Below are 23,274 nucleotides of genomic sequence, written 5' to 3'. Positions count from 1 at the left end.
ATAAATTACATCACAAATAAAATCGAGAGGTTCCTCGAACATCTGAATAACGGAGAGCAAGGCGTGGATGGTGATAGGTAGCCTCATAGCTTGGCTGCGGACATGGGAAGAAGAAGCTTCAATTTTAACTAACAACAAGAGATACAAGGATTTGGCTTCAAACCTAAGGAGGGAAGGAAAGAGGCATGGGAAATCTCCGGCCACCATATTAGAGCACGAGATACAATTTGATCGGATAATACATTGGAACCGGAGCATAGTTTTAAATTCCCGGCGTTCAATATTGCCAACAAAATCATCATGAAGCCTTCAAACTCATATTTTTTCAGTCTCTAGTTTGGTTCAAGGATCCATAGATAAAAGGATTTGGCTTGAAGAATAGTGCGGGGATGCTCGGATTAGATGATATCATAGTTGGGGTTTCATCATAAAATTAATTGGCAATATGAGAAACAGTCAAATTACTTATAAGCACATGTAAAACCTATTTTTTTTCATTGATGTTCACTCTTAACATACCTTATCACTTGTGGCGAATTTTCAAACCTAACACATAAACAACACAAATTGGGTGATGTGGAGCACGTGTGGCGGTTAGCTTCACACTGAGACAATTTGTTCTGATACCATGAAGAAATTTGAGATTCCACCGTAAAACTGATTGGCAATACGGGTAAACCAATTAATTGTAAGCATATGGAAGATCCATTATTTTCTAGATGTGAGATTTTAATTTTTTTTTTAACTGCTCTAATGAGCATCGTTCATAATTTCGTGGGCTTTGCAATCTATAATGGTGCACTCGGTAAAAGCCCAAACGGCGTTGTCGTCCGATCGCCATCCATGTCTCTCTCTCTCTCTCTCTCTCTCTCTCTCTCCCCGAAGCGGACGAAGGGTTTTAACTAATTAAACCCACACACCCTCCTTCGGATTCCCGCGCTTTGAGCTCCTCTAGGGTTTAAGCTTGGCTCCTTCAGAAGCCACTGCGAACCCTAGAGTTTTGAATGCGACGTCGTTTTGGCGCAGATGGACGTAGAAATGGACGCTTCTCCAAGCTTCTTCGACCCCGAAGACCTCACAATCAGAGAGAAGTTTCGTCGATACGGGTTCGGATCCAGATTTCCCAATCTAGCTGAATTTACTGGGGTTTTTGGTTGATTTGGGGTTTTCTGTGATGAAGCTTGATTCATAAGTGGATTTATTAGTTTTTTTTTTTGTGTGAAATTAACTGAAAATTGATTTTACTTTGATTGGTAAATGTTGGTTCAAGCATTAGGGTTTTGATGTCACTTTGTGAAGCTTTAATTCTAATGAGGCATGATGTGTGTGTACTCCATATGGATATATTTTGCAGTTCATATTCAAATTACTTCAATTTCGCGGTATTGTTACGAGCTTTTGCTTTTGCATGTTTGAAGTGAAATTTTCTGGGTGTTTTTGGAACTGCAAATTGTATACATTTAGTGGTTTTTACTTATTGATTTAATGTAATGCCAGGAAAAGGCACTTGACTTCAAGCATATCGCCCCACCGAGAGAATTCAGCTTCTAAATACAGTGAATTTAGACTACTATATGATGGGCAGAATATCCATAGCCCGACCAATGCTGCACTTCTTCTCGAAAATATTAAACATGAGGCTGAAAGCATTGATGCTGATCACTTGGAAAGAACTTCTTTCTCAAGAAGGAGGTTGCCCATTGATGGTGCCGATATGGATGATGGCGCTGGTTCAGTCCACCATTCAATCAAACTTTTGAAGCATGAGGAGGATTCACTGGCTGATGATGGAGATCCAACCTTTAGCCTTTTTGCATCGCTACTTGATTCTGCTCTTCAAGGTGTTTGAGCTAGACATACCTAATAATATAGTACTGAATTTAGATATCTGTTTATTATGTTTATATCCATTTTCAATATTTCTTTTGAGAGTGCTTCTTCTCAGTTTTATTAATTATATCAACTTTTCCTGATGAGCAGTTTGATGTAGCATTTAATTGACTAACCTATTTATCTTTTTGGTGGTTTGCAGGGTTGATACCTTTTCCTGACTTGATACTAAGATTTGAAGAAGCCTGCCGAAATGTTTCAGAGTCGATTAGGTATGTTTCTGTTATTGAAAGTACTTTTTAAACTGGTATGGAAGCTGTTAGTACCGCTATACGCATAAATGCATCTTCTGGTTTCTTCTACAGGTATGGTTCCAACATTAGGCATCGTGTTGTAGAGGACAAGTTGATGAGGCAGAAGGCTCAACTCCTGCTCGATGAGGCTGCTTCCTGGTCCCTTCTGTGGTACCTTTATGGAAAAGGAAATATATCTCTAACTTTGAAGTTTTATTCTAATGCTAATCTATTTAAAAAAAAACATTTTTTAGGAAAAAACTGTTTGAAGTGAAAACTGCGTAAATTTTTGGGTGTTTTATAGGTTTATTCAACTATTTACCGAGTTGTTTTATTTTGTAGTTGTTGGAAATAAAAATTAATTTCTTTTGTTCCCCTTAGGTTAATAATATTTGCTTTTGGTTGCAAGTCTTACACTTATTAGCTTTGAGTTTAGTGTGACAGTTATTCTTCTTCTTGCAGGGACTGAAGAAATCCCAAAAGAGTTCATCTTGGTAATGCATCTTTCTTGTCATTAGTTGTTTGATTGGAAAAACATGTGAATTTATCTATTTTTTAATAGAAAATTTAATATATTACGAAGTACAGGGAGGTTAGCCAAAAAAGCAAAAAAAACTCATTTAACATATTGACTCATGACAGTTGCCCTCAACATCACACTTGGAAGCTTGCCAATTTGTCGTAGAGGACCATACGGCACAATTATGTTTACGCATTGTTCAATGGCTAGAAGGCTTAGCCTCCAAAGCACTTGACTTGGAAAGAAAGGTTACCACTTACTGCTATAATTTCCCCAGAATATCTTTAATTGTGCACACTGATTATTCTCTGGTTAATATACCAATCTTTTATTATGCAATCTTTTAGTTCTAGTATCACACCATGGCATGTATTGGCCTGTTTACTTGGCAAAGACAATGAGCTTTCGCTGGTTATTGTAGCTTTTTGTGTATCAGGAGGAAGTTTTGAAGATTGAAATTTTAATACTTGTAGGTGCGGGGGTCTCATGTCGGTGCCTGTCTCCCAAGCTCTGGAATTTGGTATCATACTCAATGCTATCTTAAGAAAGGAGCCTCCAGTACAAATACCATTCATCACTTGGATTTTGATGCTCCAACACGTGAACATGCTCAACTACTACCTGATGACAAAGTATTTTTTGTTCTCTCACAAATTCAAGTTTTCTTATATTTTGAAGTGCCTTTGCCCTATTCCTCTTCACTTGTAAGTGAGAGGTCTTAAGTTCGATCCTCGCCAAAGGCAAATTTCAACCACATTATTGCTAGCCCATTGTGAGGCTAAGCCCACCCCTCTCCCTAGTGTAGATAATATCGTTTGTTCACAAAAAAGAAAATTATAAACTTTACAAATTAATTATCTGTTATAAAATGGACTTTCAAATTTACTAGGTTGTGTAGAGGATTTTTTCTATGACTGCCCCTCGTGCTTTGCTATCCTGAAGTTGCTAATGGATTAATTCCCCTAGTGGACTTCACTGGCATGAGGTTTTGGCACAAAGCTTACATTTGATCAATTGAGCATGTAAGGAAGACAGTATAGTACGTAATGGATTATATATCAAGTTGAAAGTAGAATATTACTGGCATTATATATTTTCCTTTAAGAAGAAACAAAGAATATCAAGATGTAAGCTGCTGTGTGGAAAGATGATGGTCTTTATAACATTATGAACTTTCTTTGTGTGTTGTCTGGAAAATGCCTTTAAAATTATTGAAAGTACTTTAGATCCTGTGGAGTTGTAACTGATACAGTGCGTGTATATTTGTGCTGCAAGACAACAAGGATTGGTCTTCCCATAATTGTGTTAGGCTCTACATTATTTGTATTGAAGGGGCCAGAATTTGTTAAGTACGAAGTAATCAATTCAAAACCCAGCTCCATCCCTCACCCGTTCTTTTTGGCTAGTGATGCACAAATCTACTTTTAACTTTAGTTATCAACTTGTAATTTTTCTATGTCAAAGAATGTTACCTAAAGGGGCTTTGTGACATTTTAATTATCTGCTAATTTCTGTTGGTTCAGAATTTCTGCCATATGTAACTTCTATTTTTTCGTGCATGTACGTTTCTATCAGATAGAATTTAACAGTTTTACGCCTGCAGAAACAAGATGAATCTCTGCTGGAAGATGTCTGGATTCTTTTAAGAGCTGGAAGACGGGAAGAGGCATGTCACCTTTGCCGGTCTGCAGGACAGGTTAGTGAAGTTCTGAAAAATATGGGATAATACTTTATTTTATGTTAATGTTGCTCCTTGACACCTGCTAACATTTTGGTAGCCATGGAGAGCTGCAACTTTGTGCATATTTGGAGGAATTGATGATTTTCCTTCAGTTGAAGCTGTGGTGAAAAACGGAAAGAAGAGAACTTTGCAAGCCATTGAGTTGGAAAGTGGCATTGGCCATCAATGGCATCTGTGGAAATGGGCATCATATTGTGCATCAGAGGTAGAGTTGAAAGGAATTGGCAACATATTTCTGTCCTTTTGTATGGATTTCATACATTGTAAATACTGAATATGTAAATATTTTCTGTTCTGCTCCCTGGTCTTCTCATTGTTCTTGATGTTATAGAATTATCTGTTGCTTTTTATTACTTTCTTTGCCCCCGAAGTATTTTAACATGCTAAATTTCGTTTCTATCTATGTTGAAGAAAATAGCTGAGCAAGATGCTGGGAAATATGAAGCAGCCGTGTATGCAGCTCAATGTAGCAATTTAAGGCGCATGCTTCCAATCTGCACTGACTGGGAGGTATTTGTCCCCTTGACCCCAAAGTTATAAGAATCCTCAAAATCTTTTTTAATTTGATCTATTGTCTTAACTGCTGATTTTTAATATGGGTTTCTGTGTGATGAGTCAGTAGCTTTTTTTACATTTACTCTTTAGTGTTTCAAATTATGGCATGCTACAGTCCGTTCATAACTTCTATCAAACAATAAAAACGCCAGTTTTGTATGGTGCGAATGTTGTTATGCTTGCTGCACTCTAAAATTAAATACAAAAGTTTATGAAAATAAAAAACACACGCCACAGGGCCACAACCTGAGCACCCTCTGTCTCCACTCCCTCCCTCCCTTCAACTTAAAAGTAGAATTGAAGAACCCTTGACTCTTCCTCTCCCCCATCCTTCAATTAAAAAGAGTCTTAGAGTACTTGAATACAAAACTCAAGACAGTTTTCTTCTTTTCTCTTGCTGCCTTCCCAATTTAACTAGGGGTTTGTTGATTTTTTTAGTGGTTGACAATACCCTTTTGTAATGGCAAGACTGCCCTAATTTAGATGCATTAACGATAGAAAGGAGGGCGATAGTTGGGCTGGTGGGAAATATCAGCGTGGTTTCAGGGGGAAGGGGGCTTGCAGTTGGTGGGTTTGGGTTTATTTATTTATTTATTTATTTTTTGAGTATTTAGTGTTTCAGTTTTTCAGTAAGAGTAGAGTTTGTGAACTCAGATGTGTTAGGGTGTGACTAGAAAAGCTTTTTTTTTCTTTCCCTTGTAACTGCACCTTCAGTTTTAGACACTTTTCGTAAATCTAACCAAGATAGTTGCAGTCAGCATGCTGGGCTATGGCGAAATCATGGTTACATGTTCAGGTGGATTTGGAATTGGCTCATTTGGAACCGGGAAGAATGGATCAATTTAAAAGCATTGGAGATGCAATTGATGGAAGTCCTGGACATGGTGACGGAGCTGTTCAGCCTTCAAATGGACCAGGAATTTGGCCACTCCAGGTTTTTAACCAACAACCACGACAACTTTCAGATCTACTCCAGAAACTTCAATCAGGGTATATATACAATGCAGTTTTCATTCTGATTTTGAGCTGTCCTTTTCTGCGGTATTGCTTATTGTTAATGAAAGAATGTTTATTTGAGATGAAAATTTTAAATTGTTTGGATTAGGGAATTGGTTCATGAAAGTGTTACTCGAGGATGCAAGGAGCAGCAACGTCAAATTGAGGTATCTTCAAAAAACAATTAGTTCATTCTCCTGTTGTTAGCATGGAAAATAGTTCCACCATATAGTTTCTTTGATTGGAAACTTTTTTGTATTGTTTGATTCAATGGGAAATTTTTCTCTTGTGGAAATTTCTTTAGGACATGCATTTCTTTTTTGATAGAAATGTATTTTTGTTAACCAAAAAAGAATCCCTCTAAAATCTACCAAACAAACAAAAACAGAGTCAAAGAAAATGTTATGGATAAGAGTTTCCCAAACGCTTGTGCTAGGTTGAAGCCTTGATCAAATGTAATTCTCAAACATTTGTGTTAGGTTGAAGTTGAACCCTTGACAAAAATATAATGAGAAGATAATCATATTTTTTTGAAGAGAATTTTCTGAAGAGATGTTTTCAAAAACAAATTCTTTCGGTGGAAAACCTTTCCTTAAAGAAATTTGATTTCTTCCAAAACAAATTTCTATGAAATTGTGTAAATGTTATCGCTTGAAATATATGTGCATGTTTCTTCTTCTTGACAAAAGAATTGCAACGTGTGTACTATTCCTTTGTAGAAGTCCTCACTCCTACTTGTATTTCATACTTCAGGGCCTGCTTTCGTTTCTTTTCTTTTTTATTCAAAGGAAGGATATAAAGTTTTCTGTACTTATAACAACAAATTGTTTGACAGATGAAACTAATGTTAGGAGATATCCCACAATTGCTGGACCTGATATGGTCATGGATAGCCCCTTCAGAAGATGATCAGAGTTTCTTCAGGTAATGTTGGTTAGTTGCATTCACCTCAGTTCTCTGACCTCATATGCGTTAGAGACGACTATGTTTCAGAGGAACAAGTGAATTCTTTGTTCCTGGGCCTTTCAACATTTGATAACATTTTGTATGACCAAATATCAATGCAATGCAAGTTCTTGAAATAGATGATCACGATATAATGATTCTCCATGTTGCTTTGTTGGTGATTTCTTTTGTACATGAATGTCTTGGTTTCAACATATTTTTGTGACATCGGTTTCGATATTTTTTGTAAACAAATTTATTGCAGTTTTACATGTTCCGCTGAAACAAACAAAATAAGTAGTTGTCTAGTTTCATAGGATTAGTTTAATGACTAATGGGCATTGTTTTTTTTATTGTCAGGCCTCATGGAGATCCTCAGATGATTCGATTTGGTGCTCATCTAGTACTTGTGCTTAGATATTTACTTGATGATGAAAATAAGGATACTTTGAGAGAGAAGATTATGAATGTTGGTGATCTCATTATACACATGTAAGTAGCTTCAAATCATGTCTTTGGCAATTGTTATGTGATACGGTATGAACTATTGTTGAATAACATTTTGTGAAACCGATGAGTGTGATGAACAACAACACGAGAACTTGGGGAAGCAATATGGGACAAAGTTTGGAGGAACCCTTGAATGAGCTGAGTGTAGAGAGGGTGGTTCTCATGTCCTTCGAGACAGCTTGATATTTGTCTTATTTTTTGGCTTAAATGGACATGAAGATTTCAGGTGTATTGTAGGAGGATTATGTGTGTGTGGATGCAATATTTTGTTTATTGTTCGTTAATGGTTGGTGAATCTGATTCTAGGTATGCCATGTTTCTCTTTTCCATGCAACATGAGGAGTTGGTGGGTATATATGCTTCTCAACTTGCACGCCACCGTTGCATTGACCTCTTTGTGCACATGATGGAACTGAGGCTGAACAGCAGGTTAATGTTTCTGTACAATGTTCTCCCATTACCTTTTTAACACAAAACATGTAGGGTATTCAAATTTGTAAAATGTATTGTAAATTTTTGTTAGCAAGATATCGCAAATTGTAGGGTATTCTATGCGGGGTCCTATAATTTTTTTCTATGGATGGAGGGGACATGAAGTTTTGTTTATTACCTGGTATATAATATATATATATATATATTATTTATTATTTATTCTATGTCGTCTCTTAACAGTGTGCATGTCAAATATAAGATCTTCCTTTCTGCTATGGGGTATTTACAATTTTCTCCGGTGGACAACTCAAAAGGAAGTTTTGAAGAGATTGTTGAGAGGTATTTATGTTTCTTCTTTATCCTACTTTACTTTTGGGACGGGAAGAAAGCAATTTGATTTTTCTATACCTTATTCTACTTCTAACAAACTGTTTAAACAGGGTTCTGTCAAGATCTCGGGAAATGAAAGTTGGCAAGTATGATAAGTTATCAGATGTTGCAGAGCAGCACCGGCTGCAGAGCCTTCCCAAAGCTATGGTTATCCAGTGGCTATGCTTTACACCCCCCTCCACAGTTACTAATGTCAGGGATGTCAGTACAAAACTTCTTCTACGAGCTTTGACACACAGGTAATGGTTGTACCATGTTGTATAGCTCCGTTTATGTATGTGGAACCTCAAGCTGGTTTCTGGTTAGTACATAATTCTAAAATCATCTAACAGCACGAAAGAATAGTTCAGTTCTTTTCTTTTTGTGATGTGTTAAGGATGATGTATACTTTTTTGCAAGAAAACAAAAGGTGATTTATATCTTAAAGTTGTAGTTCTCGTCTTGGTGAGGATAGTTTCCCTAATTGTTATACTGGTTCCGTGAGATTCTTTAGGTGGTATTTGTTGTCCCTAATTGTTGTACTAGTTCCATGAGATTCTTTAGGTGGTATTTGTTGCTGATACATTCTCATTGCATCTTCCTTGCCTGTCCTATTTTGTTTCTATCTGTGATTTCCTCACTTTTAACCTCCCATTTTCTTCTTATAGCAACATATTGTTTCGGGAGTTTGCCCTAGGTTCAATGTGGAGAGTTCCTGCAATGCCCATTGGTGCTCACACATTACTTAGCTTCCTTGCTGAACCTTTAAAGCAACTCTCAGAATCTTCTGATACCGTGGAGGATTACAACGTTTCTCAGAACCTGAAAGAGTTCCACGATTGGGTAAGCTTCATTTTTGTGCCTCTCTCTCTCTCTCTCTCTCTCTCTCTCTCTCCAGATAACATTGCCAACTTATTAGTAATTTAGTATGTTATCAAATCCTTGTGAAATTTTATATAACATTTACATATGTGGATGTTCATTTGTTTTTTATTTTGAGCAGAGCGAGTATTATTCTTGTGATGCAAAATATCGCAATTGGATCAAAATTGAATTAGAGAATGCAGAGGTTCCCCCCCTTGAACTCTCAATGGAGGAAAAACAAAGAGCCGTTTCAGCAGCCAAGGAGACTCTGAATTCATCTCTGTCATTGTTACTGAGTAAGCTGATTATTTCTCTTTCTAAATGTGAAAACAAGCTGAGAAAGATATCTGGATTGGCTTGTGTTTGTTTCAAACAAAATTTCCCAAGGACAACGGGTTTAGATCCATTATTGTCCTTTTTTTTCCTTTCTCTTTTTCACCTTTTTCAGATTTAATAGTTGCTTGACATGTAAGTAAGTTGTCTTTGTATATAGGAACTGAAAATCCTTGGTTAGCTTCAGCTCAAGATCATTTGTATGAATCTGTGGAACCTGTATTTGTTGAATTGCACACCACCGCAATGCTTTGCTTGCCATCTGGTGAATGTCTGCCTCCAGATGCAACCGTGTGCACTGCATTAATGAGTGCTCTTTACTCTTCAGTGAGCGAGGAAGATGTGTTGCATAGGCAACTAATGGTATGTTTATTTGTTTGCGGAAGCTGATAGGAAGAAAGGATAAAACAAACGTGTATTGATAGATTCTCAAAACTAAGAATCAAAGTTTCTCTTGGTGTGGGTTCTCATTGGTGAGAACAATAATAGGGGCTTACACTGTCCAGAATATTGTCCCTTTAGCTACCTAATCTTTTATGCATTAACCTTTCTGTTTCTTTCTTCATTTTTCTTTTGCTCACTAACAGGAATCTTTTTGTTCTTCTGTAGATAAATGTCACCATATCCTCAAAGGACAATTACTGTGTTGAGGTGGTGCTTCGCTGCTTGGCAGTGGCAGGCGATGGTCTTGGGTCACAGGAAAACACTGATGGGGGTATTCTTGGTACTGTAATGGCTGCTGGCTTCAAAGGTAAGCAATATTATTGATACTGGAGTTCTGTTGTTCTTTGCTCAAGGTCCCTCTCTGGTTTTCTTTGATCTTCCAACTAGAATTTTAGGGCTCGGGCTTTTTGGCTGTGCTCAATGTGAGTGAATCTTATATTGGAAATTCTAGAAAAAAGCAAAGGTTAATAAATGGATTGTTCGGCAGCTCTCTATGTTCAACCTAACACAATCTTCACAAATTGATCAAAGTGTGGTCACGTTGCTAGAGAATCAAAATCAAATGAATTCTAATCAACAACTGACAACAAAAGTTCTTTACAAACAGAAGAAACATTGTGAAAGTATAACAGGATAATTGAAGGAAAAAGAAATGTACTCTTCGAATGGTGAATGAAAGAAATTGTAGGAGAAAAGGTGATTGAACTGAATAATTTCATCGCAGGTGAGTTGCCTCGTTTTCAAGCTGGAGTTACCATCGAGATTTCGCAATTAGATGCCTGGTATTCGAGCAAAGAAGGTTCCTTGGAGAGCCCAGCAACATACGTTGTGCTGGGTCTATGTCGTAGGTGCTGTATTCCAGAAGTCATTCTTCGATGCATGCAGGTAACCTTCTTCCCAAGTGGCCTTCTACTTGAAATTTGTTGAATGATTACATACAGTAACAAGAACTGTGCACACCTTTTAATTGTGTAATGTACCCTGCGTAAAGCGGGAGCCTTGTGCACTGGGTACGACCTTTAATGTATGTCATAATATGCAGGTCTCGCTTTCACTTATAGAGTTGGGTGTTCCACCTGAAAGCCATGATCAGTTGATTGAATTAGTTGCTAGCTCCGAAGCTGGATTTCTTCATTTGTTTAGTCACCAACAACTGCAGGTAATAGATACTTCTCATTTGTTCACCAGGTAGACAATTTATAACTTGAGGCTTTAAGCATATTGTTCCTTTGTCTATCGATCTCCCACTTTTAAACAATCGGATGTAAATGTCTACTCTTCCTTCTAAAGGCACTTTTGTATCGTAAATTAAACCCCTTGCCATCAAAATTTCAACCGATAGCCATTGCCCTCTGGCCTCCGCCATACCATAACCTTCACTTCCGAGTCTTGACTTCACATCATCCACAGATTCATCACTGAACATGTGCTGGGCCTTAAATTTGTCAATTTTGGAATTATGTACTTATAAAGTACCCCGTAAGCTTATTTGATCATTCGGAAACTTCCGTGGAGCTCCCTCTTTTACTTTCCCCTTTTGCATCCGCTGATTAACATGACCCGACTTATTGAACCACCGTCTCATCTGCAGGAACTTTTATTGTTTGAGAGGGAATATTCCATAAGCCAAATGGAGCTTGAAGAGGAGCTTTCTTCTTGACTTGTTGGTCAAGGCTAGGTCTCTTGGTGCTTACTGCAAGGCTGATAGGGTTGTAAAATGGTACGTTCTGTAGTTTTACCGTCACAGGTATTCCGGATCACCGACCAACGACAGCGGCACCACCACAATTTTTTCTACATTTACCCCGCTGAACCTGAGATGCAGATGTGACAAATATGAAGATTTTATCGTTTGTATAGGTTTTTGTTAGACTTGTCTATGTAGGTGGCTGAAATTTGAATGATAAAGATATGAGAGGTTTCTCTGGTGTTGACAAATATCGATGTTGTTTTTGCTATTATTCTTATATCATTTTTGGAATTGTTGTTACACGCAACCGGATGTCAACTGTGTCAACCAGAACCTTCAGTCCTCTTCTATGTAACAACTATGCCGACAGATTTTATCTTCGGACAAACTTGTTTATCTTTTGACCTCGGTGGTATTCGTACATCTGTTTTTTTTTTTCTTTTCAAATCATTCGATTTGACGATAAAAAATTTAAAAAGTAAATGAAAAATATAAGAGAAGAGCGGTGTGGATAACAGGACCTTTTGCTTAATCGAAAATGCAAACAAATAAAACACAAAAATGGACACCGGCACCACTTGGGAATTGGGATGGCTCGCAGCCAATGAGAGATGTTATAACTTCCTCCCAAATCCTAATCATATAAAAATCAAATCAGACAACATTAACAGTAGAAAAAACACAACCTTTGTACAACGAGCTCCACAACTTCCCCCGTTTCTCTCTTTCTCTGCCCTACTTTCTGTCAAATTCAACACTAACAAATTACAGACACACAGATTCCAATTAGGGTTTTTGTTTCTCTCTTCTTCTCCTCTGTTTTTGTTTATTTTTTCATTAATTTTTGTTTGTTTGTTTCCAAATTTTATCGTCCTCCATTTAACTTCCCATGATCCGAGCTCTCCTGCATCCCAGCAACGACCTCGGATTCAAATTCTGAGAAACTCAATCGAATTCCGACCCAATCATGGGTGTTTCGTTTAAGGTTTCAAGGACCGGTACTAGGTTCCGTCCGAAGCCGCCTCTGCAGTCCGAGGCCGACGTTGCCGGTGATGACGTGTCCGAGACTCCCAATAACAGCAGCTCCCGAGCTGTCCCCAGAAAGCTCGAGGTAAAGTTTTGAGATTGGTGAATTTCTCTCTGTTTGGTTGCTGAGAAAATGTGGGGAAATGAGTGGCAATGTGAGAAAAAGAAATTGCTGATAATTCAACTTAATTTATTACTGTAATTTAGCGGAGTGTTTAATTTGTTACTTTGCTTGTGTGATTACTTTACTGGGGTGTTTTTGGCTGTTCAAGATGTACAAGGGAAGAATTTACATAAAGGTTTACAGCTATTTTCGATCTTTCGGCATTGGGGTTTTGCTCACAAAGTGTGTCCAGGCGTTTTGCTGAGCCTGAATTTGAATATCTATGTCGATTCTGCTGAATATTATTTATTTTTGGGTGGAAAGTGGATGTTGAGATCAAAGCACTTTGTTTTCAAAGTGGGTACTTAAATTAATTGTTGAAATTAAAAATTTCTGATCCATCACCTCGAGTTGAATGTTGAAGCTATATCCGTATCCAGTTAATTCTTAATCCCCCAAGGGCTATGGAGTTATTCTTTTGCTGCCCTTGATCGACTTAAAAGGTGCACGGAAGGAGACGCAGAACAGAATCCACATTATTTTCCTGCTTTCTTGCAACTGAAACAGAAATGAGCATTACTTTTTACTTATTCTGATATGGAATATGCAAGCGGAAAGCTTTCATTGTAGTTTGATTGAGAACCCTTGAATAAGGAGAATGAGTAGAGGGTTTGATGTGCCGTTTGCATTCTATCTTTGTTTTTGACTAATTAGATTCTCTTATGGTATGTACAGGGTGAGAATGGGGCCAGGGTTTCTGGTCCACCAATGTCTTCTGAAGGGCTTCTCCTATCTGCAGGTTTGTCACAATTTTTTTAGGGGATTAGCCATTGTTTTTATCTTGATTTTTCTTTCCTTTGTTTTGACAGAAAACGAAGTTTCCTTCACTTTGAATCTCTTCCCAGATGGATACTCTATTGGAAAACCATCAGAGGTTTGTTAAAAAGAAATATAATTTTGGATAAGATGGAAACATGGCTCTTTTAAATCTTGTTTCTTATTCTTAAGCCCTTCTGTATTTATGAATTTTCAGAATGACACTTCGCATCAAGCTACACATCAAGATGTTCCAAAGTTGTTACACCCATATGATAGGACGTCAGAAACTCTTTTTTCGGTAAATGTCTAGTTATTTGAATTTCCCCCTTTATTTCTTTTGAGTGTCCAGTTATGGTTAGAATGTTGCAATTTTTCTTTGGAAGATCAGTAGTTGCATGCAATATAGTATGGCATAAAACTCTTCCATTAAAATTTTGATATAAAGTTTTCGCTGTTTTGTTTATTCATTTAACTCCAGAAAACTGACTGTTATAATGATGGACTTGACCATTGATGAGCATGTATTACGTGCAATGAGTGTGTAAAACCAAACAAATGAAAAAGAAGAAAGAACGGTTTTTTCAAAAGGCGCTTCATCAATTTGTTATTTGATTTAAGTAGTTTACAGGTCACTTTATGCCACCTGCAACTCCTTCCTTGTCATCTGCATCGAAATTACTATCTGGAATTTCTTGCTCTGTAGTTTTTTTTTTTGTTTTTTTTTGGTACTAAGATTTTCTTCCTTTTCCATTTGCAAATATATCTGGAGGCAATTGAATCTGGCCGGTTGCCTGGAGATATTCTAGATGATATACCTTGCAAGTATGTCGATGGAACACTTGTGTGTGAGGTGAGTTATCTTGTTCCGTAAGATTACCTATGCAAGAACAGTGAAATAATCTAATAGAAAAGTATTTCGAAATGGGAATAGGACAACAAACATTAACTAATTTTTACATTATTTAGCTATACTTTGTTTTTAAAATTGGTTATATGTGATTTCTTGCAGATTCGTGATTATCGCAAATGTGCTTTTGAACAAGGGCCTAGTAGTCCCTCTACCAATGGATCCGTCATTGTAAATAAAGTATGCCTTAAAATGTCATTGGAAAATGTAGTGAAGGATATCCCGCTGATCTCAGATAATTCTTGGGCTTATGGTGACCTGATGGTATGTAACTAGATGTCTCCCATCCCTTCCAAATAGTTCTCTGTAATATGTTCGAGTTGTGATGTCAACATATAGTATTCACTTTAAATTGCAGGAAGTGGAGTCCCGAATATTGAAATCTTTGCAGCCACAACTTCATTTAGATCCAACTCCCAAGTTAGACAGGCTCTGTAAAAATCCAGTTCCCACAAAGGTAATGAAGTTTCAGGTTTAGTTGATGTACTTCACCTGGATGATTTGATGCATTTTAATCATATCAATTTTTGCGTTTGCAGCTCGATTTGGCATTGACTGGTATCCGGAGAAAGAGGTTGAGACAGATGCCAGAAACTGTTGCATCTAATAGCAAGACACATGGGAAGAAAGTTTGCATTGATAGAGTTCCAGAAAGATCTAACAGTAGGTTGGGAGATTCAGGAACCCTTCCAGCCAATATGATGCCACACGCCCATGAAAATTTGACCGATCAAAATGTGAGTACAAATAACTTGTTGGCCCTAAGATCCAAGAGTTTTATGACCGATGCTTCTGTTCCAGCACCACATTTAGCACCGAACCAATCAAGGTATCAAATGGGGGTCGGAACCCCAAGAAGTGTGCAGGACGCTGGATCAGGAAGTGTTGTCAATGCATCACCTTCCCCTGTTGGGCAAGACATGATGATCTCGTATACTGACAATGTGAACAGTAATGTCCCTCTTCTTGGAAAGAGAGAGCATCAAGATGGCCAAATGTCACCCTTATCTACGTGTAATAAGAGACAAAGACCCACACCAGTTGGCCTTGATGGAATGCAACATCAGCAAATAGGGCCACATATGGATACTTTCCATGGATCAGATATGAACTGGAAGAATAACCATTTGCAGCAGCAAGCAATGGCCAAAGGAATTCAGTTTTCAAATACAGGAATTCAGAAGTTCTCCCAGCAGATGTTTGATGGGGCGGTGAGTCAGGACCCTGGGACAATGCCATTTGTTGTAGGACAGCCAAACATGAGATATGGTGCCAAGGAAGAGCCGTTTGATATAGGTAAGATAGACGGGTCAGAGCTCAGTGGGATTAAGACCGATGTGCCGATAATGGAAGGAGACACAAGCCATCTCGATCCATCAAGGCTTCACCAAAGATTATCACAGCATGCATTCATGAGATCTAATTTTTCTCAGCCATCCTGGAGTAATCTTGGTCAGAATATGGAGAAAGATGCAAGAAAGGATGACCAACTCCCAAAAAGAAAATCAGCTCAAAGTCCTCGGGTATCTTCTGGGGCTTTAGTGCAATCCCCATTATCATCAAAGTCGGGGGAGTTTTCTACTGGTTCTGTAAGACCCCACTTTGGAACAGCTGCAGTAACTTCTGCTTTAGCGGCATCGCAGAAGGAGAAGGCAGCAATGACCTCAGTTCCTACTATTGGAGCCCCATGTTTGACTTCCAGTGCTAATGAGTCTATGCAACGGCAACACCAGTCTCAAGCTGCAGCAAAACGGAAAACAAACTCGCTCCCTAAGACCTCAGCAATGACTGGTGTTGGATCTCCTGCCAGCGTGAGTAATATAAGTGTTCCACTAAATGCAGGCAGTCCTTCTGTTGGAACTCCATCCTCCGCTGATCAAACCATGCTTGAAAAATTCGCAAAAATTGAAGCGGTCACCATGAGGTATAACCCTATTTTTTACCTTTTGATCTAGGGTAATAATGGTACTAGTTTTGAATTTATATAAATTTCTTTGCACTATATTCCCAGCACTTTATTTTCCCTCTCTACCTACAAAAGAATGTGAAAGGTGGATGGAAAATTGCAATTTTTAAAATGTGTGTGTTCCTTAATTGTGTAAGCATTTATCAGGAAATAGATTCGACTCAAGGAGATAATGGTAGACTCTACAGTCTGGCTACATGATTTTCTCTCCTAGTTTTTGTTTACTTTCCCCTCACGCAGTGTTTTCTAACTTGCAAAAATTTCTGGACAAATTTCTTAGATCTTATCTACTTTGGTGGCGAAAGACTTATCAATTATATAGCAATAACAGATTCATTATTTTCAACCGGGTGTTGTTTCAGGTATCAGCTCAACAAAAAAAAGAATAAGGTTGATGATATCAGGAAGCCAAATACATTCCCAGATCAACATCTTCGAGCCTGCCTCTCAAATGGTTCCAATAACGAGGATTTCAATGATGATTCATGTGAGAGACGTTTGTCGAAGTCACTTGTTGGTGGAAGCATGAATATCTGCAAAATTAGAATTTTGAATTTTGAGAAGGAAGAGCATATTGTTCAAGGTGCAGTATATCCTATCAATCAGATATATGCCCTTTGTTTTAATATATTTATTCAAAATCTGGGCCAGATATTTCGGTTTGGTTATATATCTAGTAGAATTCCTGTCTTCCCTATGATTCTAAAGTCTACTTTTGACTCTGCAGGAAATGGTGTTTATCTTCCCAAGCAACGAACTAGGTTGATCGTGTCAGAGAGACCAAATGATGGTACTGTAGCAATGTACTACGGCAAAGTAGAAGATGGTGATTTTCTGTCTGCCGAGGAACATCTTCCTACATTGTCCAATACTGTAAGTGTTATTGTACAAGTTAAACTTTGCTGTCTGAGGTGAATGTCTGTTTGATTGAACTCAGTGTTACCAGACATAGTTGAGGCAATCAACAAATTGTGTTGTCATCCTATCTTACCGATGATTCATTTTCTCAAAATATAAATTTACACAAATACTTGTCTTTTGTGGTTTCTGATTTTTTATTTTATTTTATAGCATTTTTGCTATTTATTTTGTTATCATTTTCACATTCCTGTTTCAGACTTCTTTTTGCCCCTTCGAATCTGCTATTGGCTTGTGGGATTTTCGTGCTTGTATATTCTTTGATTAATCTTTCCAACCATTTTCTGCCATTGGTTGCACAAAATTTGTCACCATATATGTCCTAAAATATTCTGTATTAAGGAGCTTGGTGTGGCATTCACAGTAATTTGTAATCATATAGCTGATCAGATCGTATTAAACAACTTTTAGTAACTTTGGTTATGTAAAAGAGCTGGACTGGAATCTCTGTTGGGATGACCTTCACTATTTACCATTCCTTGTGTTTTCTGTTGCTGACGTATATATCTAAACTCATTCCTGTAACAGCACATGGCGGATTTGCTTGCAGCACAGTTCTGTTCGCTGGTATGTTTTTAATGGTCTTGAAGTTAACTAAGAGTTTAAATTACACTTTTAGTTTGTGATTTATGTTATCTTCTTATTCAGATGGTGAAGGATGGTTATGTTGTGGATGATCACATTCAATTAAAGCCAACCCGCATGACTGTTGCCCCAAGCAATCAATCAAATGCTGCTGGGCTGCCCCGTAACAACTCAGCAGCTGATATGCAACAATATGCAGATTCAGTTTCAGGCCAGCCGTCCAATGAGGTTGCAAAGTCAGTTAATGGCGGTAATTCATCCTTAACTTCATCCCACAATCTTCTACCAAGCACAAGGATGTTGCCTCCTGGAAACCCTCAGGCTTTACAGATGTCTCAAGGGCTCATGGCCGGGAATTCGATGCCTCAACGCCAACAACAGCTTGAGTCACAACCATCACTCCAGCAGCAGCAGCAGCAGCAACACCAGCAGCAGCAGCAGCAACAACTACAGCAGCAGCAACAACTGCAGCAGCAGCAACAACAGCAGCCACAGCAGCAGCAAAGCCAACACTCATTGATTCAACAGCAGAATCCCCAGCTCCAGAGATCAATGATGATAGCAGCAAATTCGCTTTCACAGTTTGGACAGAATTCCAATATGCAATTACCCATGGGGAGTAATAAGCTTTTACAGCAATATCAGCTTTTACAGCAACAGCAGCAGCAACAGAGTTCACAAATGCAGAGAAAAATGATGATGGGACTTGGAACAGCTATGGGAAACTTAGGCAATAACATGGTTGGGCTTTCCGGAGTTGGAAACACCATGGGCATGGGAGCTGCAAGGGGAATGGGATCTGCGCCTATGACGCCTATTTCTGGAATGGGCAATGTGGGTCAGAATCCAATGAATTTAAGCCAGGGTTCAAATATTAGCAATTTAACCCAGCAATTTCAACCCGGAAGATTAACACATGCTGCTTTAATGGCATCAAAATTCAGGATTCCAAATAACCGAGGCGGCATGTTAGGCAGTCCTCAGTCAGGCATAGCTGGGATGTCAGGAGGCAGACAGATGCATCCGGGATCTGCTGGTTTCTCAATGTTGGGTCAGACTCTGAACCGAGGTAATATGAGTCCGATGCAACACACGCCAGGAGTAGGGCCCATGGGTCCACCAAAGCTGATGGCGGGGGTGGCAGGGACGAATATGTACATGAATCCGCAGCAGCAGCAGCAACAGTTTCAGCAACAACAAATGCAGCAGCAGCAGTTGCAGCAACAGCAACAGCAATTACAGCAGCAGCAGCAGCAGCAGCAGCAATTGCAACAGCAGCAGCAAGAAACGACTTCACCACTACAGGCTGTTGTTTCGCCGCAGCAGGTGGGCTCTCCCTCGGGAATTTCACAACTGGCCCACCAGAGCCAGCAGCAACAGCAGCAGCAACAGCAGCAGCTGCATCAGCAGGCTAGCCCACAGCAAATGAGCCAAAGAACTCCGATGAGTCCACAGCTGAGCTCAGGGGCAATGCATGCCATGAGTGCTGGTAATCCAGAGGCTTGTCCCGCAAGCCCACAGCTAAGCTCTCAAACGCACGGCTCAGTCGGTAGTATGGCAAATTCTCCTATGGACCTTCAAGGTGTGAACAAGAGTAACTCTGTTGGTAATCCGTAGCAACAATATCAGATCTTCGGGGGTGTTCTCAGGAGGAAATAGTTCAGCCGCTTCTGTCGGAAGCCTCCCCCTCAAATCCCACAGTTAAGTCGACATTTAGACGTATTAGTCCTTATTAACACAGTAAACTTTACATACATTGTTCAAATAAATTTTGGCAGAAGAACTATGAGCTTAGTACATGATATCACCTTTTTTCCGGGGCAAAAAGGTGAATATACATTTACTGGAGTGCAATGGTTTGTGCTAGAGGGGGCTCAGAAATAAGATCCATCTCTCTGCTGCTCTACAGGTGTATAAATTCTTGGGGATTGGCTGGTGTTTATAAGTGAAGGTTGAGTGTGAAAGTATTTGCAATTTTCTGTTTCATTTTTTTTTTTTTGGTGTGACCAAATTATTTTCTTTTTGGACTTAGTATCCTTTCCATGGGAGAACCCCACTTAAGATTAACGTATTTTTACCGTACAAACAGCGTGATCAGAATCATTCAATGTGTTTATTATCATCTAAAGATCATTTATGCAAAAAATTATTCAAAGTTCAAATCACCCATCTCATAAAAATAAAAAAATAAAAAAAAACAATTTGAGTTACATTAGCTAGTTTACAATTTGCAATTTCTCCCAAAAGTTGAGAACTAAAGCATGGAGTTGAGTTTATGATCTTTATTTCTTTGGTCAAAGAGTTTATGATCACCTAGTGTTCTCACATGGCTCCTGGTAATATCTTTGACGCTAGGACAGCAAGAGAGGGCCATTGTCAGCTCAAACTCATCCTCGAGCATTTCGATCACCCGCCTCACTCCCCGTCCTCCGCCTGCTGCAAGGCCGTAGGTAACCAGCCTTCCAACCTGCGTCGACATTTGCAATTTCTCACATATGTATCAATAAGGCCAGGAACAACAAAAGTAGAACTAGTTTTAAGGGTTAAACAGTGGTGGATGGATATGATTCTTACGAGAACAGTTTGTGCACCGAGGGTTAACGCCTTGAACACGCCTTCCCTTGCCTTACTCCTCCATCGAAAAGAACAGGATCTTTTCCTCCAGCAGCATGAACCACCTGAACACCTTATCATACAACTTTCCTATCATACAACTTTCCAATTGATTTCGTAACAGGAAAAAAGAAATGATGAAGCAGCGGTTGATAGAGTTTCACTCATCCAGGACAGAAATAGTGGGAGGAGTACAATCAAATTGGCGGCCTCCATGGTTCGAGACAACAATCCCAGCAACTCCTACTTCCACGGCCTTTCTTGCTGAAATATGGTAAAACAACAGCCGTGATCAGAAGGGCTAATCTCGACACACGTCGACTTAAAGGATCAGTTGATCTTACCATCTTCCATGAGTAAGACCCCTTGATTAGAATTGGCATGTTCGTAATATATTTCAGCTGTCCTATGTCCCGCGTACTCAATCAATCGATGCAATAACCAAGCGTTCAAGACGAAAAGAAATAGCTAGCGTACGAAGACATGCACAGAAAAGGAGTATAAAACTTATGCGCTTCAATGTCCAAACAAGTGTCATATATATATGCACATTCACTTGGATCGTACACAGATATAAATGTCGCCTATTTTTCTCTTTATTTTGTGCACTTAGTGTATATATCTGCTCATCGTTATGGATATATCACAATATACAGATTTACGCTACGCAAAGTTTCATCAGCGCAAAAAGTTTACTTCCAAATTCTTCAATCGAGCTTCAACCCTTCTGCGACAGTTGTGACCGCATTTGCTACATGAGATGCATAAGATATTATTCAATGAACAACATAAGTGTCAGCAAAACAACATATTTGTAATAAAATAGGATGACAACCGATTCTTTATGTCTACCATCGACCAAATCTGGGAGCATCGACAGTTAGGAAAGGCTTGGTATCCAGCTTTTTTCAGCTCTGCGAGCTATCTCAGCTGATATTCCCTTGTAAACCTGTTCAGAAAACCGTTCCGTTTGATAGCTTGATGAGCTCTGATAGGCTGGAAGGGATAGTAACTAATAAAATAGAAATCAGAGCAACCGAAAATTGAAACGAGCTCAAGCGAGAACAAGTACATATAATTGAAAGAACCGAACAGCGTTGCAGCTGGAAGCAACCTCCTCCACGGTACAGGAAAACCTACTGGACAAAATCTACAACGGAAAAGCTACAATTCAAATAGTAAACAACGCGTATTAGCTTAATGCATGTCGTAAGTTACTCAAACATATATCATTATGGTGTTACATGAACAGGGGCGGAGCCACCAAGGGACTAGGGTAGTCCCCGGCCCATCCTAACTTCATCTGAGGTGTGAACCTCATGGAAGAAGATGAAGCAAACGACGTCGTTAAGCTGTTTTGATTTTAAATCTTTTCGACTATCTAATGAAACGATAAGTTTGGCAGGGGAGTTTTAAAAGAGATGTGCAATTTTAAATGGAAAAAGCAACCCCACTTCTGGTTCGATTCTCTCACCTAACAGTAATATACACCCTATAATTTTCTAAAGCAACCCACCTTCTTTATTTGCACACCTCTCCCCCTTTTCCTTCTTTTTCTACTTTTTTGTATTTTCTTTAGCCTTCCACAACCTACCTCTTACTTGGTTGTCTGGGTTTTTACATTTTTTTTCTTCTTAGTATTGAATTTAAGAGAATGTTTTTAGTTTTGTGAGGATTACACAAATTGCATATGTGAACATGTTTTACACACACTCATATATATATATATACACACACACACACACACATATATACATATTTGTGAAAGGCCCCTCCTCATTCAGAATTCTGGCTCCGCCACTGTACATGAACCTGCTGTTCTAGCAGTAGCAACCTCTCCTGTATTCGATATAAAAGAGCTGGTAGAAATTAGTGTCCTAACCCAATCTCAACAGAGAACTCTTGAAAGGCGGTATATAGATTTTAGATCTTCGGGGTGAGCTGGCTGCTGCCTTGTAGTATGAGCAATCATTATCGGCGCCGAGATTTTGTACCCCAACACAATATTTGACATGTATATTCAGCTAACTTCGACAAAAAATCTAGGCCGCGACCCGGAACAAAACACACGAATCAGTCGGTCGCGTAATATTATTCTGCACTACTTTACAGTAAACATCAGCAGGCAGTTTACATGATTCTGCAAAATGCTTCAACGTTCTCCTGTAGCATGTGCTCGTCCTCAGCTCCCCCTGTATAGTAATCGCAGTGCAGTATGAACTGATGAAACTTATTTGAGAGTTGGAAACTTAGTTGCTGAATGGGGCCTGAGAAAGTGGAAGAGCATAGAATCATGAAATGCGTGTTTGGCCAATTTTTGTTCAAAAGTGAACTTTTCTTTTCGCTAGTGGCCACTCTTGATATTTTAAGGATAACAGTCTGCGTGTGAAGATACATTTTTTTTACACGACAACGTAACCTCGTTTCATTGTACAAACGTTATATACGGAATCAGTCATTCTTTTTGCCATCATGTAAAGATCATCTATAAATGAATAAACAGTTCGAATTATAACGTTTGTATGTAAAATGACGTCACACCGTCATGTGTAAAGAAGATTTGTTTTTTCTTTTTTGGCTACATCTAAAGATAATGACTCTTGAAATGCAATTAAATGGTGAAAGCAACTTGGATGGTAAATTGACCTAAAATTCTCTATGCATTGACATCATGGTTTAAATTGAAAAAAATTTACTTTTCAATTTTTCTTCTAACTTGATACCATTTATTGTTATGATTGATTATTTAGGTATAAACTGCTCCTCAGAGATTTGGTACGTTGCCACGGTTTGATAAAATCTAACATCGAAGCGA

At 38.7% G+C, this 23,274-nt stretch overlaps 2 protein-coding genes across 2 annotated transcripts; both read left to right on the top strand.

The window, feature by feature from the left end:
• The first annotated feature begins 826 nt into the window (after positions 1–826).
• On the top strand, positions 827–11,824 carry LOC126634391 (nuclear pore complex protein NUP107-like). Its single transcript, XM_050304900.1, has 24 exons — positions 827–1,106; positions 1,498–1,841; positions 2,033–2,102; positions 2,196–2,312; positions 2,587–2,617; positions 2,766–2,891; positions 3,117–3,275; positions 4,247–4,339; positions 4,422–4,589; positions 4,796–4,894; positions 5,694–5,929; positions 6,045–6,102; positions 6,771–6,859; positions 7,241–7,372; positions 7,697–7,819; positions 8,063–8,161; positions 8,263–8,451; positions 8,860–9,034; positions 9,195–9,351; positions 9,549–9,751; positions 9,998–10,139; positions 10,557–10,717; positions 10,875–10,991; positions 11,424–11,824. Exons 1-24 carry the CDS (start codon positions 1,027–1,029, stop codon positions 11,490–11,492), a joined length of 3,237 nt encoding a protein of 1,078 aa, XP_050160857.1. The 5' UTR covers positions 827–1,026; the 3' UTR covers positions 11,493–11,824.
• A 276-nt stretch (positions 11,825–12,100) lies between these two features.
• Positions 12,101–19,832, top strand: LOC126634390 (protein PHYTOCHROME-DEPENDENT LATE-FLOWERING-like). The gene is made up of 12 exons (XM_050304898.1): positions 12,101–12,633; positions 13,387–13,450; positions 13,521–13,585; positions 13,685–13,768; positions 14,240–14,320; positions 14,480–14,641; positions 14,736–14,834; positions 14,917–16,301; positions 16,706–16,926; positions 17,071–17,216; positions 17,790–17,828; positions 17,910–19,832. The coding sequence occupies exons 1-12, from the start codon at positions 12,490–12,492 to the stop codon at positions 19,461–19,463; spliced, it is 4,044 nt and encodes a 1,347-aa protein (XP_050160855.1). The 5' UTR covers positions 12,101–12,489; the 3' UTR covers positions 19,464–19,832.
• Positions 19,833–23,274: the final 3,442 nt, after the last annotated feature.

This window comes from Malus sylvestris, chromosome 9 (genome assembly GCF_916048215.2).
Source record: "Malus sylvestris chromosome 9, drMalSylv7.2, whole genome shotgun sequence".
Lineage (NCBI taxonomy): Eukaryota > Viridiplantae > Streptophyta > Magnoliopsida > Rosales > Rosaceae > Malus > Malus sylvestris.
Note: the sequence above shows the minus strand (reverse complement) of the source record. Positions and strands in the feature narration are given on the sequence as shown.